General features: G+C 44.5%; 1 protein-coding gene across 2 annotated transcripts in view; it reads right to left on the minus strand.

Annotated features, from left to right (window-relative positions):
- The window catches only part of WDR45B (WD repeat domain 45B), a 1,026,954-nt gene that overhangs the window by 656,708 nt on the left and 351,161 nt on the right, over positions 1–19,085 (minus strand). For both annotated transcript variants that reach the window (XM_069654530.1, XM_069654532.1), the window contains one exon: positions 16,751–16,852. In XM_069654530.1, coding sequence (XP_069510631.1) covers positions 16,751–16,852 — 102 coding nt within the window. The remainder of the gene's footprint in view (positions 1–16,750; positions 16,853–19,085) is intronic.

Raw genomic sequence — 19,085 nt, forward strand, 5'->3', positions numbered from 1 at the left:
TTTCTTTACCGAGGATTCCCAGCCTGACGACGGGGAATATTCATGAGCATGTGAATCCATGCCAGACCCCATGCTGGAGAATATTGAGTGCAGTGGCTGAGGTCCTATATGATGCTAGTGGGGATCGTGCTGCCCTTATCACTCACATGCTTACGGCCTCAAGGATTACGCTGGCCCACGGTTGGAAAACATAACAGGGTCCCATAATGGCTACGTGGTGGGTCAGAATGTGGGGAATTATGGCGAAGGAGAAAGTGTGTGCCTTGGCTAATGGTAAATACCACAAATGTTTGGCTATATGGCTTCCGTTTCACAAATAAGTAACGGACAGTGAGCAAAACTATTTCAAACCTGCTCTACTTTGTAATTATTCAGATATCTGAAGGGAACCGTGAAGATTCTGGACATTGGAAGAGAGCCCAGACGCAAAGATAGAGGACAATACCCCTGGTTTTGAAAGTTTGGGAAGGTGGGGGTGGGGGGTATTGGGCTGTTATATAAGGTTAAAATTCTTGTGCTCAGTCTTCTATGACACTACGTAATATGAGGGATTGTCCGTTATCGCATTGGTATTTTGTGTGGTATATTCATAATGCCTGGCTGGAATTCACATTACAACTGAATAAAGCTTTGAGAAAAGAAATGCCTACCTTTCCCTATTCCAAGGGTTTCCCTGCCTAACAGAACTAAACTAAGGTGCTTGTAATCCGTTCTCAAGTCCAAAGGAAAAGTCTGTCCACCATCCGAAACGAAACTACTCAATCCTTACCACTTATTCTAACTAACTAAAGACCAGGAGAATGACTCCCTCCTCCTGGGACTGGGATCTTCCTGCAGTTCTTTGCTATTTCTTGCTACAGTTCAGTCAGTTCTCTTAGTGGACTTCTCCACGTCCCTCTCGTTATTTCTCCTTGGTTTCTCAAGGTCCTCTCCTTGGATATTACAGCTCGTGTATGTCCTTTTCCACTATCCCTCTCAGGGCTTTCCGATAGTTCCTATTTTGCTAACACCAGTATCACCAGTGGTGTTCCTCCTCTCTTATTGCTTTTTATGATCTCTTGTATTTTTCTTTCCTCACTGGGATCTGTGTGCTTTATCCAGTGACTAGCTTCCTTACAATTATTATCCTTTCCTTCATTGGGATGAGTAGGCTGTGTCCCTGTATGTTCATCCTTCCTTTCAGGTTTCAACCATTGACAGGAACGAGTAGACTGACTCCAATCGTTATTTTCGAATCTCGTTCTCCGACAGATAGGATTATTCACCTTGTTATATATGTAAGATATGATATATTTTATTTATATCGCCCTCAATACACAAGTGTTTCAGAGCGCGAATGTCTCTTTGCCTGCATTTCCTGCTCTCCAACGTTACCTGTGGTGTCATAGGGCTGAGTCACAGAGTCAGCCCTCGCCTTTGCAATTTCTCTGTGGTCCGTCAGGGTGCTCTCGTGTTTGTGCTTTTTCTCCTTTCTTTAACATGCTTCGGTTTCTTCCTCTCAGTGTGTGCTTGGCTTTGGAAGGAATATCAATTCTTTTTCCTTCCCCGCCACCACTTTTGAATTGCAACTCGCTCCTGGGACTTCCTATAGGCAGGTAGGCTCGGTCGGTTGTTTGCAGTAGCCTGGGCACTTCCCAGCCACAGATTTCCTTAAGTCGCCCCTGTGCGTTCCTCCTATAGCCATCTCAGGCTTGCAAACTTCCTCTGGTCTGCAGTGTACACAGTGCAACTCGGGCACTTCCTTCTCCTTGCTGTTCGCCTGCTTGAAATGCAGCTTCTTCTCCGGGTTCCCAGCTTCTCCTGTCCAGCCCGTTTGAATGCCCTGTGTCTCTCTCTAGTCATATGGCTCCTGCCCTTTTTATGTTGACACTCTGGGGCTTCCCCAGTTTCTCATGGTAGTACTTTTTTTAAAGTCAGAGACATACTCGTTACGTCTCCTTTGAGTTTCTTCGTCCCAGTACCTAACGGGTACTTATTTCTCATCATCCTTGGGGTTTTACACGTCACAGTATTTGGTTAAGTACTTATCCTCTTATATGAAATCACAACAGCAGATGTAGGAAGATTCTGGTTTTCTGTCAACTGCTATAGTTTGATCAGACTTCGGCGTGAGATGAAAGGGAGTTTCTTATCGGAACGGGAGTCTTTGTCCTTAAGAGATGTGGGGTGGGCTCCTGCATGCAAGCACCCCTATGAAGAATATAGCATAGCGGGCTCGCCTGCCTAGCCTCACAAGGAAAGGCTCTCCCCACCCCCAGGGAGACGTCAATGAATTCCACGATTCATCACACTACCCACAATGCTCTTCTAAGTTGACATCATTCAATTAACTGATTTTTAACTTGTGTGAAAAAGGTCCGCTTTTAGATGTATTCAGAATAGAAAATGATGCTGCACATCTTCAATGCAAAGCACTACAAACAAAGTGAAAATAATCTGTAAATATTGCTTTTATAAGGGGATTCAGGAGAAAAAAAAGACAGTTCAAAAGGACTGCTTTACACCGAAAATATTTTTCTTGGAGAGATGTGCTCTAAATACCCTTATGTCTCTGCATAGTTATAAAATGCTCTTCCACTAAAGGGTCTGTAGTTCAATTACGCTTCTGCTTGAGGTTGCCGCAATTATGACCAATCCATTCTTCACTCTAATACTACAGGAATCAAAATAAGAATTTGTTGAGCAGCAGTTTAAAAGCAGCTTCACAGTATTAGGCATCAATCAGTAAGTAGGAGCTACTACACAGTTGGCTCCAAATCCAACTTCCACACAAGATGTAAAAAATAACCATTTGTCGATTATATAGATTAAATGTCTTATGGAGGTATCTTAATGTTCCTTTTAGCCACATTCCCAAAAGGGTAACTTCACATAGGTATGTTTCCAGAGTACCAGTTGTTCTGGGGAGATGGCAATAGCTCTTTGTAGATGTTACTGTCTAACTAAAAAGCCTCTTCTAGGCTACAAACAGGTGATTGCTCCCAGCTCCTAGCAATTTCTTAGCCTGCGCTGCAATGAGCATTTGTGCAAAGGTTCAAAGAATTGCAGCATGATTTCATAGCACAGTTTTGAGGTCACAATATGGTTCTAAGATGAACACTGGCATTGGTGGGTACCTTCTTTTTACTCCTTCCATTAAAAACCTTGTTCGCCGACACCTTATGCCATTTGGACCTTGTGTTAGGTGGTATTTGCTGCCTTTTCCAATAGGTGCACCTTGAGGTAAATTTTAGATCAGTCCACTGTCAATGAGGTAAGCAGGTACCGGACCACATCCAACTATGTACACTACATCAGAATGCTGGTCCTCTAACTCAAAACACATCTCTTCCATTTATTGAAATAGCAGGTTTCTTGTGTTTGGTTACATGCTTCCTTTTAGATGTACCTGCAGGATTAAAATGAGAACTGAAAAGAAGAACAATGATAAGAATATTGTATACTGCTTCTCACATATATGTTTGTAACTTGAGTCCATGAGAAGAAAATAAAGTTGGTTAAAAAAAAAAAATAAGATGTACATGCAGCTATGAACTAGTTGTAAGTGCCCAAACCTTAGGACGTCACGCACATAGCATCCAAATACATAATTTGTTAGTTTGGGTGCTTGATGCTGTTGTGCCATCAAACATGGACTTGCAAGAAGTTTTATTGGTTAGTACCACGTGTAGTAGATATGGATATTAGACAGATTACACCCAAGTTGGTGCAACAAATAATGGCTAAGCTCCCCTCTTGCATCTTTTGCACTACTCTGTAGATTAATGGTGCTGGGGGGAAAAGTGTGGGCAAATATCCCCGACCATGTCTTTTATAGGTATTTGCCTAATGAATAATTTTCTAGTAACCAGGAAGTGAAGCGTTGTCATTTGCATTTGTACTTGTCGCAAATAAGTCTCAGTTTGGTGTTCCCCATTTCTTGAATATGGTTTTTAGTATTTGTGTCTAGTTCCATTCATGCTCCTCGCCCCTCTGCACATTCTGGGCTACTATGGACAACCCTCTCTATGTACCAATGCCAAACGAGCTGCGCCATATGAGAGTGTGTGCCTCCCTGTTTGTTTATGCAAAACCTGGCTGTTTTCTCTAACTTTATGAAGAAATGCTGTTCCTTTATCTGTGGTTTGAAGCTGTGTAATACTAGACTTACTGCTACAGGTTCCAAGCTATGTATGCCAAAAGCCCTCCCGTTTTGTCCACATCCCTTAGTACTAGGCGAGTTCCCCACCCCGCCATAGAAGTGTATAAAGTGTGATCTGCATATGATGATTTGTGAAAGAGGTTCCTTTGGGCATGTTCCGTTTGTTCCACCATTCTAAAACACCAGCGACTAAACAGTCTGTGAAATGATGGCTAGGTCCTCCATATCCCCCTTTGCTAATCACTATTGTGCACCGAGCTACCCTTAAAAAGGCCCCATTTGTAGGCATGTATGAGGGACTAAGTTGATGCATGATGCCATGAACTCCAGTATTTTCATGACTGCTTGCACTATCATGTGCTTTCACAGCTGCTAAAAGGAAACAGTTGCCAGTATAGCTTGAAGGAAAGGCTAAGGCATGATTCTTGTCTAGATTTGCTCGTAGGAATTTATTGGACGGTGATTAAGTAGGCTTCATTTGAGTACGTTATTGAATGGTGTAGTAGTTGAATTAATTCCAAGTCCTTTTCACCCCATATGGACCAGTTCCATTATCAGCCAGTCATCTAAGTAGGAGCCTGGCAGAATGAAGTAAGTTGAATAGCTACTATTGTCTTGTTCTTACAATGGTACCTCCTCTTTGGCCCCCTTTTGAATGGGTGTTTCTACCTCGGCTAGTAGCAAAAAAGTTACTTTCAAGGTGGCATATTGTATAGGGGTTTGAAAAGATATCCAGGAGACGTATTTTGTCATAAAATATTTGTTTATTTCAGCCAAGCCATAAAACAAATACACAATCAAAACATCTGGATAGAGCTTATAAAATATAGTTTGGATACAATTACAGCCCAAATTCACGGATGCACATCAAATTCGAGTTCACACAGGTCAATAGCTGCAAATACAGTTAACAATAAAAAATATAATTATTCAAATATTATTCTGCAGTCAGGGCCATCACTGATCCTAATTTGATAATTAGCATGTTTTTCAAAACAATATCCTAAAGTATATAGTAAAGTGCATTGTGTATCAAAATAACATACTCAAAATCAAAAACCAACATAGTGATGATTTACTCAACAATTACAAGCCATACCAGAGGCCTGCACTATCTGAACCTTAGTTAACCTGCGTCAGTCAGAGATAAAAGCATATACTGGAAGAAGGGAGTAAACAGACCTATTTATTACAGCTACACATACAATTTATGTATTTGTATAGCACACTAGCAGCCCAAGGGAATTGAGGCGCTGTTGACTGCGATTGTCTTAGTTAAACGAAATTGTCTTAGTTACATAGGGATACTTGGCTCTTGGTTACAGTGAGCGTGATATGAGATTGACTAGTTTGGCGAAATTGTCTTAGTTACATGGGGATATTTGGCTCTTGGTTACAGTGAGCATGATACAGTTTCATTGAGAGGTACAGAAATAGTCAAACTAGAGAATGCAATAGTCATAGGAAAACGGTGTAAAATGAATGTTAGGTGAACAGCAAGGTTTTAATTAGCTTCCTAGGCTAGGTGCGATTCAACATTTCTTGCCTGGGGTGACAAAATACTTTCAATATGCAGACTAAAGTTAACATAACACCTGCAAAAATCTTGATCTTTTCTTCCAAGCATCAGTTAAAACTTGTGCCACAGATTTTTAAATTGTATAATCATTTAGCATTTTATAAAATTAGAATGCTACATTTCTAATATTTTTTCTTTTAGCAAAGGTATCAGCCAGTGTGATCTAGAAGATCGATACAAAGGACAGAAAAAGAGGAAATGGGTTAGGATTTCATCCCAAGTTATGCAGTAGAAACATTTGGAAGAGCGATAATACTCCCATGTATGCGTCAATGCATTTAGGGGGAGAATTCCCAATCGCATTTTAATCAAAAGGGAGCTTTCCTTAGTCTCATGTCTGTCAAGATAGGCCTTGAAAGCACTATAATTTTTGGTGTGCAGTAAATACTCTCTAGCAAGGCGTCCTTCCTCTCTCGTGCGCACTATTTCACTGGTAACCCTGGAATCATATACCTCTTAATATAGATTTTGCCCGAGATCCAAGGCAGCAGGGTTTATGCCTAGCATCTGGTCATTTCAACACGCAAAACATATGCTTGGCAAATTTAAACCATGGAAGATACCCAGTCCCATGTCATTTCACAATTATGTTTAGGAAGTCTGCATAATCTTTAAGATGTTCACTATTACAAACTCACAGACAGAAAATCAATGGTTCAGGTCTCCATTTAAACGCTATCCCACGTACCCCTAATTCCATGTTAATAGGATGCGAAAGTGCACTAAATGGTAGGGATAAAAGTCTTTCCAAAATCATCGATTTCTACAGCAGAGATGTTGCAATGGCCCCACAATTCTGAACCCGAATGAGGTGGCTGCAACAGTATTTTATTGTGTCTAGTTCCCAATTGTGTGCTTGATTGGAGTATCCTCAAACCTATTGGGGAAAGATGGGAGGGTACATGGTACTAAAAGTAATTGCTTGGTGGAGGTTCCACGCCTTCCTCAGGTCAGACCTGTTTAGATAGAGCAATACTGGCCAACTCATTTTCACATTACAACAAGTCATACATTAGGAACTGTAGAATACGGTAAGCTATTAATACAAAACTACAGTTATAACAGTACAGAATGAATTATATTAACTCCTTATCTCAACTGGCATAAGTATACAAATGGTTTATTGGGCCTGGCAAGTGATTAGGAGGTTCTGGTATGAGGTGGCAGAGAAAGCAACCACAGGAGGGATTCAGATGCACCTGGGGGAAGTAGGCATACCGGGCACTTTTCTAGGATGAACGATTGGATTTGTGTGTTGGCAAAGCATAGAATTACAATGGCCTGGAAATCAGCTGAAGGACATAGGATTGAGGCCTGTTGGGCAGACTTTAAGCGATGTTCACTGTCTGAAACTACCATATGGTAAAGAGTACTGCGACAGGGGAGCACGGAGGTGGCGGCCTGGAATGAGTTGAAGCAGACAATGTTTGAACCGCATGATGGAGAACCCAGTGAACGTACAAGCTGGGAGGGGGCGAGGGCAGAAATGGACGCGATTTTATTGAAAATGTACAATTCATAGGGACTTGTGAGAGGGGATGCTTGAGGGAGGAAGAGCCCTTTTCAGCAGAAGGGTCGGTTTGGGTGGGGGTTAAGAGGGCTGTTTCTAAACCGCACCCAGAAATGTGTGGTTAAGGTGGTTGCGTCGACATAGTGGAAACCTGTCTGTTTTGATGACAAATTTCAATAAAAACTGTTTAAATAAGAAAGTATACTATGGGTTACAGTACATGGAATTCCTTGTAGCATCGCCATCTGAACACCCCAAGCTTTTACATATGGCTCAACAATGGCACCCAGGCATCATGGACACTGATCTACTAATTTCCATCTACTTGCATTACCTATTCCAATTGCGTTTCTGAATGCTATGGGAAATGCACTCAAAATTACACCCAGATGTCAATGCCTGGAGCAAGGATGGACCAGGTTTCAGTCGGTTTCTTCCACATTATTACAGAATATCACATCTTGTATCAGATGCCAGATAGCTGTACAGTTTTAGGGGGCTGGATCCTGGATGCGCATCCGCCCGTAATCGGGCACACCACAGCATTCACACATTTGGCATCCACATCCAAACTTAACCAGGCTTCTGAACGGGCAAACATTCGGAATTCACAATTAGGGTTGTAATACGTCTCCATATGTAAGCACTATATAAAACACCAAATGAAGAAATAAGAAAAAAAGCAGAACTTACCAGACACCCATTGATACATTTGCCAGAACTGGTCATGTCTGCTTAGTGTTAGTCTGTAAACTCCAGGTTGGGGTCGTAACCATGTATATGAGCACACCCATTCCTATGCTTACCAGATAATCATAGCCGTGTTGTGGAGTCTCAGTGGCTCCCTAAATGCAGGATGATTTTATTTTTTCCAACAAGTTTATTTAAAACTGGTTGCAACAGATCACAAATAATTGTACGACAAGGCAGCATCAATGTTTCACAATAGTTAATCAGCGTAGCACGTTCTTATAAAAGTTCCCCTTGTCTTTTCCTTTTTACAGGCGCAGGAACAGCTTTGCCAGTCACGTTTGGAAGGTGAGTGCCGGGAATTTCCGGTCATATTCCACATCAGGCGTCCAACAGTCAGTGAAGCGGTAGAGTGCTCCTTCCTTCGCCGCTGTAACCTTTCCTGCTACTTCGATGTCCCAGATCTTTGTCCAACACAGCGGCAGTAGGGGGCCCTCGGGTGATTTCCACTTACGGGCCAAAGTGATTTTCGCAACCAGGAGGAGTTGCGTCAGCAACCTCGCCGTTGGTCCCTTCATCGGATAGCAGTCGGTTTGCAGAGTTCCCAGTAAGAGGACCTCCAGGTCCATTGGCAAACTAAGGTGCGTGATGGATTCTATGGTCTGTAGCACCTCTTTCCAGAATGTTCACGCCACTGGCAGTCCCACCACATGTGAAAGTACGTTCCTCATGCCCCATATTGTCTCCAGCACTTGGGGTCTAGGGAGCTCTTGCAGTGGTGTAGGCGTTCGAGGGTAGTACCACTGGTAGAGCAGTTTAAGTGTGCATTCCTTATTTGTAACGCTTCTGGTAGCTGCACTATTCCTAGACCAGATATCAATCCAGGTTTGGTCTTCTATCGGGTGGCCCAGGTCTGACTCCAATTGGGCCATGTACCAAGGGCATATGTTCAGCATATCCTCCTGTAGTAGTTTATATAGCCTCGAGATTAACCCTCTCCTAAGGCCTTCCTGAAGTGATAGTTCTATGGGGTGGGGTGTGGCGTGCTAGTGGCTTCACGTTTAGTCTGTGGCTGGGAAATCAAATGGCAAATTTGCGCATACGTGAATCTGTTTCCAGAAGAGCAAATTTAGTTTTGCATTCCTCAAAGGTTAAGGGCGTATTGTTCTCCTACAACTGCGAAATTGTCTGCAGACCCCCCAGTTTCCAAATCTTGAAGTTAGCCGCTGTTAAACCCGGGGTGAAGTCCAGATTTTTAAGGACTGGTGAGTTTGGGCTCAGCCCTCTAGAGATTCCTTTCTTTCATAGTGCCCAATCCCAGAATCTCCAGGACATTTTGGTGGAGGAGAGGATAGATGGCCAGTGCCCGCGTGCTGGTCCCGAGATGTGTAGAAGCAAGCTTAGCGGGGGTGAGGGGCATCTGGCATGTCCTATAGTTGTCCATTTCGGGGCATGGGTGGGCACAGACCATGACAGGATATTTGTTAGTTGTGCAAGCGCTTAGTAATTGCGGAGGCTTAGGACTCCCATCCCACCCCATTTGGCCGCTCCCGTCATGACTGACTGCGGGATTCGAGCTTTACATTTCTTCCATATGAATCAGATTTGCTTTTGTAGGTGCTGGAGTGGTTTTAAAGGGATTTCCACTGGGAGGGCTGAGCAGAAATATAGGAATCTGGGCAGTAGGTTCATTTTGCATGCCGTGATTCTTCCAAGTAATGAGATTTCTTGGCTCGCCCATCTGTTGAGGTCTGTCTCCAAGTCGCTGAATAGGCGGGGAAAATTTGCTACGTAGAGGACTTTAGAGGTTGGCATGATTTGTATTCCTAGGTACTTTATTGCTTTTGTGCTCCATTACATTGGGCATGTTTGGCGGAGGTATTTTATTGTGTTGCCAGACATACCTATCGCCAAGGCCCCTGATTTGGCGTAATTGATGGAGATGCCTGCCACTTGTTTGAATAGATTCAGTTCAGCTGGGGACTCTGGTAGAGAGGAGTGGCAGTTTGTAAGCAAGAGCATTATGTAGTCAGCGTAGAGGTACACCTTGTATTGTTTGCTTTTGATGTCTACCCTTTTGATGGTGGGGTTGTTGCAGATTCGATTCTTTGGGCGAAAGGCTCCATTATTAGGGCGAAGGTTAATTGGGAGAGAGGACATCCTTGTGTTGTCCCACATGAGAGCGGGATTGCAGTCGATAGTCGCTGGTTCACTTTCAGGGTCGTTCTTGGGGGATCTATAATTCGCCAGTATCATTTTGCGAAAGAGCGGGTCAAAGCGGAACACCTCCAGGACCAAGCTCATGAACGACCAATCTACTTTAGTTGTGTCTAAGGATAGCAGTGCCATTTTGCTGTGATCCGTCGACATCACTTCAACTAGATTAAGTGCCTGCCGCATAATGTCCCCCGTGCTTCCCCCCATTATAAATCCTGTTTGGTCTGCATCAATAAACTCAGGGAGAGCCTTTGCTAATCTGTTCGCCAGGACCTTTGAGTATATGTTCGCATCTCTGTTTAGAAGCGAGATGGGCCTGTAAGAGGCACAGTCTCTCGGGTCCTTTCCAGGCTTTAACAGTAGGATGGTGGTCGATTCTCACATTGAGGGGGTTATCGTGCCCGTCTCTCGGAAGGAATTAAAGAGTTCCATTAGTGGGCTTACAAGGGAGGCCTTGTAGAGTTTATAAAATCTGGGGGAGAAGCTGTCTGTGCCTGACCTCTGGGTTTCAGAGATTTTATCACAGTGTGTACTTTCTCATTTGAGATTGGTAGGTCTAGGGCTTGACTATCTGTTTCTGCTGCTCTGCCGACCGCGGGGTGGCTGTCATGGTATTCCTAAAGTGTGCTGTTGCTAGATGTAACTCTGCTTCTTCAGCGTATTGATTTGCCCCCTTCGCGTCCTTCAGGCCTGTAATATAGTTCAGTGCGTGGGCTTTCACCAATTTCCTGACCAGGAATTTGTTGGCTTTGTTGCCACTGGCGTAACAGCTTTGTTTGATTCTACCTTTTAATGGGGATATGTGTTAGGGTGTTTTACTAGAGTCCACCTATGACAGACTGTAGAAGAGTCTCTCTTAGGTGTACAGGGCTCCAATGCTTAGGTTTGGACTGAACATCCCAAAAGGTTTGGTAGCCAGGTTTAGTCTAGTCGGGAGAAGGGCTGTAGTTAAAGACCTTTGAGCACACTTCTAGCCAAGGAAACACACTATAGTTAAAAATATGGTACTTATATATACTAGGTCAAGGTTAAAATCGTTACAGTTCAGGTAAGTAAAAACAGTTCACACAGATATGTACATTAGATATTTGCTGTTGCAATACTCAGTTCAATAGTAGACCGTTAAATGATAAACAGGTAAGTAAAGAGTAGCTTCAGGTTAGCAAATTATTCATCAACCAACATTTACTGAATTAGTAACACTGGTAGGTAGGCAACTTGTAGGGAAGCCTTACTTTAGAAGTCCGACCCTATCTGGGAAACAAGTGTCTCAAAATGTCAGATGGGGGCCAGTGACCATTGGGTGGCATGTTAGGCAGAATTGCATGCAGTACCCTCTGGGACCACCACGTACAATTAGGACTACAGGTGTAAGCAAAACCAACTTTGGTATAAGTCTGCACTAAACAGTTTTTGGTAGCGAGCTGAGCAGCCAGGCTTATCTCAAGAGGGAATGTGAGCAGTAAAAGGATGTTACACAGAGGTCTTAAAATCACAGTGGTTCAAGTACACACTTACACTCAAGGTTTCTTGGTAAAACACTTATTAATTTATTACACAGTCATTTAGAAAACATTCACTAGAAGGAGGCAACTTAAGATCATACACAAATATACTTCAGTACCAAACCAATACGTTTGAGTAAATTAGGCTCCCCTGATATAGGAACAAAATGGCATTTCAGTCACTTTAAATAGGAGTACAAAGGCACAAGTTAATAACATAGATCACAAATACTTTCTTAGGCAGTGCAAATAGTTTTAGTTCACTAGAGGACTCGATTCAGTTTAATAGGCCTAGAAATCAATGGGCTAGTGTCTTGGATAGGAAAGAGCAGTTATTGTAGTAAACGGTAAAGTCTTTGCAAAAGTTCTCAGAAGTAGTTTGTACGAAAAAGAATCATATGTTGGGTCACAAGCTGATTAGGCCTGCAAGTTTGGAAAGTTTCACAAACTTTCACAGCGAGAGGTAAGTTCTCTCAATCGGGTTGGCACAGTACCTTAATATGAAGAAAAGATGTAGCTGAAGATGTTGGATCCTGGCAGTTCCTGCAGATCTCACTGTTCCTGAACCTCAGCCGTGGGGACAAGAGGGAGGAAGTCGGGGGACTCCTGCACTGCACGGGGACTGGTCAAACAAGCTGGCAAATGGAAGATCTTCGGTTCGAGTAGCTGTAGTCAAGCACACAAGCCGGTGTCCTTCCCCCTGGTTACACCTAACCAGCTCCGAGAATAGTATCCAGGTGGCTTACGAATTGACTGGTCCCACCAATTCAAAGGAAGAAGTCGTCCTTGAAGGGGCTTCTCTGTCGAGATGAACTTGGCAATTCGGACCTGCAGCAGGGCTTCACCGGGCAAACCAACGGTCCAGGAGTTGGAGCAGCTGTCCTCTTCCAGCGGTCGACTCTGCTTTCCAGTCCAAGAGACTCGCCTTTTAAACAGTTTTCTCCCCTTCATTCCAGCCTAGCTGTCACTCACCCAGCAGGGTGGCTGTCCTTACCGGACAGTCAGCCAGCCAATCACGCGAGAGTGCATTTGGGTCTCCTATGATACTAAGCACAGGCACCTCTCGGGCATCTCCCTCACTTCCTGCCAACCCCAGACACTCCGGTGCCAGAGGCGGTCTTCAGTCCTGAAGCCCGCCAAAGGCTTAAGAACAAAGGGACCAAACCTGGTTTGGCGCGCAAAGACAAACTCTAGACGGACCTTTCCAAAAATAAATGGCGAATAAAGAAGACCGGCACCTGTTTAAACAAAGGGGCTTAAGGTGCCATCTTGAAAAACATAGCTCCTGCGATTTTTAGCTACCGGTGTTCGCTGTCGGGAAAAATCATGTTAGTTCGTTGTAAAACCACTGCCACCAGCCATTTCGATAGGAAAGGGTAGCATTTGAATGATACATGAGTTTCTAGATAGAGGGGATACTGGGTAACTATAGGAAGATAGTGTGTGCGGGGTCTAGAAATTTAAAAAGACTAGTAAAGTCAATTTAACCCTACATTCTCTGGGAAACAGTAGTTTATCCCAGAGAAGGTATTTAAACCTTTTGGAAGTCTAAGAAGACATCCCGGTGTCACTGCACTGAGGGTGCTGTGTAACACACATGGAAAGATGATGCCTATGGAGTTATCTATAAACTTCATACCCAAAAGAAATAAACACAGAAAACGCATTGATTTGAAAAGTCCTGAAGTTTAGCAAAAGAGCTGGAGGGCTCTAAGGTGGGAGGAATTGGCACATTGAGAATTTTCCCTAACATGGCAGAACAAAGGAAGGCAGATGCTGTCAAAGTTCTCAAATATAAGAAGAAGCGATTTCGTAACAAGTAATGGAATTGGATTCAAAGGGTTCAGGGGGGCTAGATAGGCCACCTGGGGAATTTCAGCCTCTAGGACAGATGTCATTTGGCCTGGGAGAACATGGTTGGGTCGTCCTCCTCAACATGACTCAGGAAGCTCAGGGGGCGCGAACAGCAACACAACAACTGCCTAGGTAAGTACCCAAGAGTCAGACAGTACCCTTCTATGATAAAGAATGACGATGTTGCCGGCAGGGCCCCATGGTAAAACAACAGCAGCACTGGTTCAGGTCTCTGGCCTTGGCGGCTGAACAAATAACTTTTGGCTGGAGGAAATGATCAGACTCAGTCACAGGGATGCCAGCAGAAGATCTTCATGGCACTTGGTTGTGGAGACTCAACACATGCTTTGGAGCAGCGATGGTTGCCACATGGCAGACTTTCTTCCTTCTCTCTGTCCTCGGCTCTTCTGAGGGGACTTATACAATCAGCCGGAACCGCACTTCACGGGACAATGCACTGCCGCAGTTCCAGAGGTCCCAGGGTATTCAGATTATGCAGGCCTCTAAGGTTGCAGCACTTCGTGGGATGGCTAAAACTGCATATGATCTCGGGACTGGTTAGGCCCACCAGTCCCAGGAGAGGAAGTCGTCCGGGCTGGATCTTCCCTGTCACACATAAGATGGGGCTGGAGCAGCAGCGGCTTGGGGCGGTCGCTGGATGTAGCTGCAGACGTCCTCTTCTTTCTTCTTCGGAATGGATCTTCCAGTGGTCGATTCTCGCCTTTTATGCAGGAACCCAGCCAATCAGCATGCATGCAACACTCAAGCTTTGGGTGGTGACTATCTCAAGAACACTCGGGAACACTGTCAGAAATGGATCAAGCAGAAATACTGGAGGACAAAGACCTGAGGAGTTTCGTTGTCCTTCCAGCTTCCTGTCCTCCCAGACACACTGGTGCCTTCTGGCAGACTTCCCAATGGGTGCCTGTCGAAAGACAAAGGGGTGAGCAGGACTTCGCCTACCCAGGTTAGCAAGGGAAGGATCAAGAAATACAGGAATATAAAAGAAAGCCAAAGAGGGAAGCTCACGGAGCTCCCAGCAACAATGCACAGAAGATGTCGTGTGCTACAATAGTAAAATACAGATTCGTCATAAAGATGGAACAAAGCAGACAGAAAAAGAATGAGTGAGTGAGGAAAAAGGTTCCCACACACTTAGGAGAGAGACAGATAAAACCCCAAAAGTCCAGGAAAAGTACTGGGAGACTCAGTAAGTGGGGAGAATTACACACAAGATGGAAATTCTCAGGAGGATCTAATCCACTCCTGAATAAACCTTTGATTCCAGTCGGTCAAACCTACTGGAGAATCCATTTGCATTATGTGGGGACCCTAACCTATGCTCACCGATGCTCAATAGTGAAGTCAAAGCCTTGAAGACTTATGGACCACATGAGCAACTTTGGATTTTCTCCCCTTCATTTGCATCAGCCATCTCAGAGGTTGGTGGTCAGTTTGAATCCTGAAAGTAGTCCCATACTAGGTTGGTCTAAACTTCTTCAATGACCACACTATGGCACAACCTTCAAGTTATTTTGTTCCCACATCTTTTAGATTCCTTCTGATGAAAGAGGAGGTGCTCCCTGCCTTTGTAGAGTCAGATAAAACCTCCAAAGTCCAGAAATAAGTACTGGGGGACTCACTAAGTGGGGAGAATTGCACACAAAGTGAACATTCTACCCATTAATGTGCATGAAACAAGACTTCAAACTATTTTACAGTCATCTGTGATCAGGGGACAAAGAGCTACCAACAGCCAGTGAGTTACAAAGGGAACAAGCAAGGTGACCTCCTCGGGGAAAATGAAGGTTACTTTTGGGACACCTAGAGATAGAGGTTAGTGAACTATATAGTGATGGCGGCTCGGGCACAGTCGTAGATTGTGACTTTGGTCCCAAAAGGTATCAGAATTAGAGTTGTGTTAGGCAGAATATTTTGTGGAATTTGCTGAAACAGCAGGCTTGTTTTAAAGTGGGACTGATGTAATTAGCAGTATTTATTTTGTCTTGTAGTTTGTCTCGACTAATGGGCTTCGACGGCCTGCTTACACACAATTGCCGAAGAGATGGTGAACAGAAAACGGACTTCCTCTACCAACACCCAGTCTGTGTTAGGGGCACAGATGGTCTTGCCGTGAAAGAGCAGGAGTAGAGATTTTTCTTGCTTGGCAGTTTTAAAATTTAGTTTTCAGGAAAGCCTGGTGCCTCATTACCACTCTCCTTGGGATGTACCCTGGCCTCTGCATCTGTCATGTCCCTGCTTTTAGATAATTGTTGAAAGGTAATCTCTGTTGCATAGCTGCAAAAGAACGTAAGCTCCTCTGAAGCTTCCTGGGACACCAAACATAGAAAACATGTCCATATCAGTCAAAATCTGGGATGAGTAATGTAAGGAGGGAGGCACTGTTGACCCATTTCGAGGTCAAGCCCACATTTTGTCAGACTTTCTTCCCAGCTACATTACAGGCCTTACTATCCCTGTTGAGCGTGAAAGACCTGAGGCCAAAAACCTACCCAACACTTTGGTGATATTGGTGGTGTAAGATTGAATCCACCATTGCCACATCAATGGACCTCTTCATTTCACCTGCATGTGCTGAAGACTGCCACAGATGGACACAGGTGTGATTCCTGAGGTACACTATGCACTGGGAGTAGGTTGCACAAACATGCAATGCAGTCTCTATCCGGCTCAGCAACCAAGGATGGGATACATGCATTGAAGCCACTGAAATGCGGCATGAGACCCCTGGTGCTAAAGGACCAACTGTATGAAAAATAATAAACATTTAAAAAAAAAATAAAAGGAATCAGTTGTTTTATACAAATTCAAAGGATGCGAGGCAAAGGATTCGTACTCCAAAAAGAAAATCAGGGTATCCTTTTTCAAAAATAAGTAAAAAGGGACAGAAAATGTAGGAAAAGAAACTCGAGATGTGAGATGCAGTACTATAAACACTACCAACCCTATCATTAGGCGAAAAAACAGAGGACCATTTTAAAGGCGAACACAGATACCCGTAATAGAGGATTTGCATACTTGGCATTCCACATTTCAATTGTTTTGGTACTTTGTGGGGCATCCTTGGAGGGGTGTTCCCAACCTTGCCTGAAACAGGGCTCTTAACAAGTTAGAAAGGAGGAAGAGTCAATGGCTGAAAGAGTATCAGGTAGGCCCTTGTCAATTCCATGAAAATGCATTGGGAAATAAGAATTGGGCTTCTTCACACAGAGATAAGGATTGCATTACAGTACCTTTATTAGGGGGATACTTTGGCTTCTTTCCTCCACCGACTAACGCCAAATAGTTGCACCGAAATAACATTTCAACATGCCCAACTCCTCCTTCAAGGAACTCTGTGGGGATGGGGGGACAAATGACAAAACACAAACATGTGATTATAAAGCGAAAATACATGGTAAGGCCACACATTTAAAATGCTCTAGTTTTTGAGCTCATAAGCATCCCTCAAACCGATGGGTGAAATAGGTTACTGCATGATTTGAAAATTACTACAGGGGTACATCTGCAAATAAAGAGTGGCATAAGGCTGGGAAGAGCAGCCAAGATACTTTATTTAAAGCCAGCATCAGAGAGTTGCTACATTAACCACTAGTTACCAGGTCACCAGCTCACTAACTTATTGACACATCTGAAATGTACATGCTGTCAAAAGTTGAATTTGATGGGAAAATACCTAGGGGGTGTGGCTTGCCGCAATGCTATAGGGAGTGCCTGAGAGAAGGTCGCGAGGCAGATCCTACTCTTGATCCTTTGTGCCTGCGTAGGAAATATATGAGCCACCCTGTACTACCTCCTGGGGTTATCTGTGTAGTGCTGACGGACCCCACGGCTTAGATAGAGCAAACACCTGCCGTCTCTGAGAGGCGGGTTACCGGCAACGCTGACCTAGCACACAACATGCCAGAATCCAAGACAAAGGCGCACCAGAAAAATACTATTATGGACTCATTTGGCCCCACAGGAGCCCAGAAAGAACACCCTTCGGGGACTGATAGCGGAATGCAGGCAGATGGTGGGCCACGTCCGAAAGAGGACAAGGTACTGATGACAATTGCAGCATTACGTACCTCTGTTGAGGACAAAATCAAGATTGATGTAAACCTCCTCCGGCAGGATGTAAGATCACCTTGCACACGAGTGACTGATAGCAAGGAGCAGATCTCGGTTAGGAAAACCATCACTAAAGCCCTGAAAGTGACAGTGGATAAGCTGGTGCACAGTAACAAAGTCCTGGAGCAGCGTACCGAGCACCCAGAGGGAAGATCCTGCCGCAATAATATCAGAATAATGGGGCTTGAGGAAGGGTCTGACACCATGTCTTACATTGAGAATTTGCTGTTGCAGGCGATTGGACCTGGGAAGCTGTCTCATGGCTTGCTGTCGAAAGGGCTCATAGATCGCTGGCTCGTCGCCCGCCTCCATGTGCACCTCCCCGCCCAGTCATTGCACGGATCCTTAACTTTCGAGACTGGGTTTGTTCCCACTAAGTAAAGGCTTTGCAATCTGGGGCTTAAGTATTTGCTCATATATCCTGCTAGGCTAAAGGTGCTCTATAAGGGCAAATCCCTGTTCTTTGACCATCCAGGCAAGGCCAACCAATGGATAGACGCGTGTGGACTAGCACCCGGGCCCGAGAGGGGAGCAGATGGCCCTGCAAATTGCTGACTGAAGTTCTGTTAAAGTTGGCTGATAGGTGTATGACTCGCCTGGCGATGGAGTTTTGGCAAACCTGCAAGCGCATGGTACTCTATTGATGGCTGAGGATGCCTCGGGAGCTGGATATATGACCTTCTGGATAGGACTCAGATCTCCAGTCTGGCGCAAGTAGTGCATGACCTTGGGGGGAAGGTGCCATTGGGGGATGCTGCTACGACGGGTTCCCGCCTGCCCTCGGACCTCTGGAGCATACTTGTGGTTGGGGGGCTGGATGGCCTGAGCAGTGTTTCACAGTTGAGCCACTTGTTCTTGTTAGTTGCTATGGTTTGTGCTCTTTTTAGTTCTTCTCTTAAAATTGGGTAAAGTTACAGTAGGGATGGAGGAATGTGGGCATTTGAGTATGTTGAGCTCGGAGGCGTGAGGGGACGGATACAGGTCTGAGCATGGTGAGGGGATGGGGGGACGGTATGGAGCCCCCAGGAGTGTGGATGGATGGTTTTGGTGGGAGGGGCATAGGTTGTAATCCTTTGAAGTATGGCCACGCTTATAATTGTTTCGTGGAATGTCCGGAACATGTAATTGTATATGAGGCAGCTTCGGATTACGTCTTATTACAGGAAACACATTTACTGAGGGAGGCACTCACTAAAACTGTCTAAATGGGGAGGCGTTGGGTATGTTTTCCAGTATTCTAGGGGTGTTTTGGTATGGGTGGCTGGGTCTGTGCCATTAAAGTTACTCATAGTTGAAACAGATGCTCAGGGGAGGCTGGTAGTTGTGCATGGTTACATTGAACATAGGGAGGTTTGTATCCTAAACTCATACCCGAATCATAATGCTTCAGCTTTCTTCTGCTTCCTGTCTGAGAAGCTGGTGCATCTTAGGGGACTCCTGTGGATATGGGGGCGG

Source organism: Ambystoma mexicanum, chromosome 3q, assembly GCF_040938575.1.
Source record: "Ambystoma mexicanum isolate Mex_15411 chromosome 3q, UKY_AmexF1_1, whole genome shotgun sequence".
In the NCBI taxonomy this organism is placed as follows: domain Eukaryota; kingdom Metazoa; phylum Chordata; class Amphibia; order Caudata; family Ambystomatidae; genus Ambystoma; species Ambystoma mexicanum.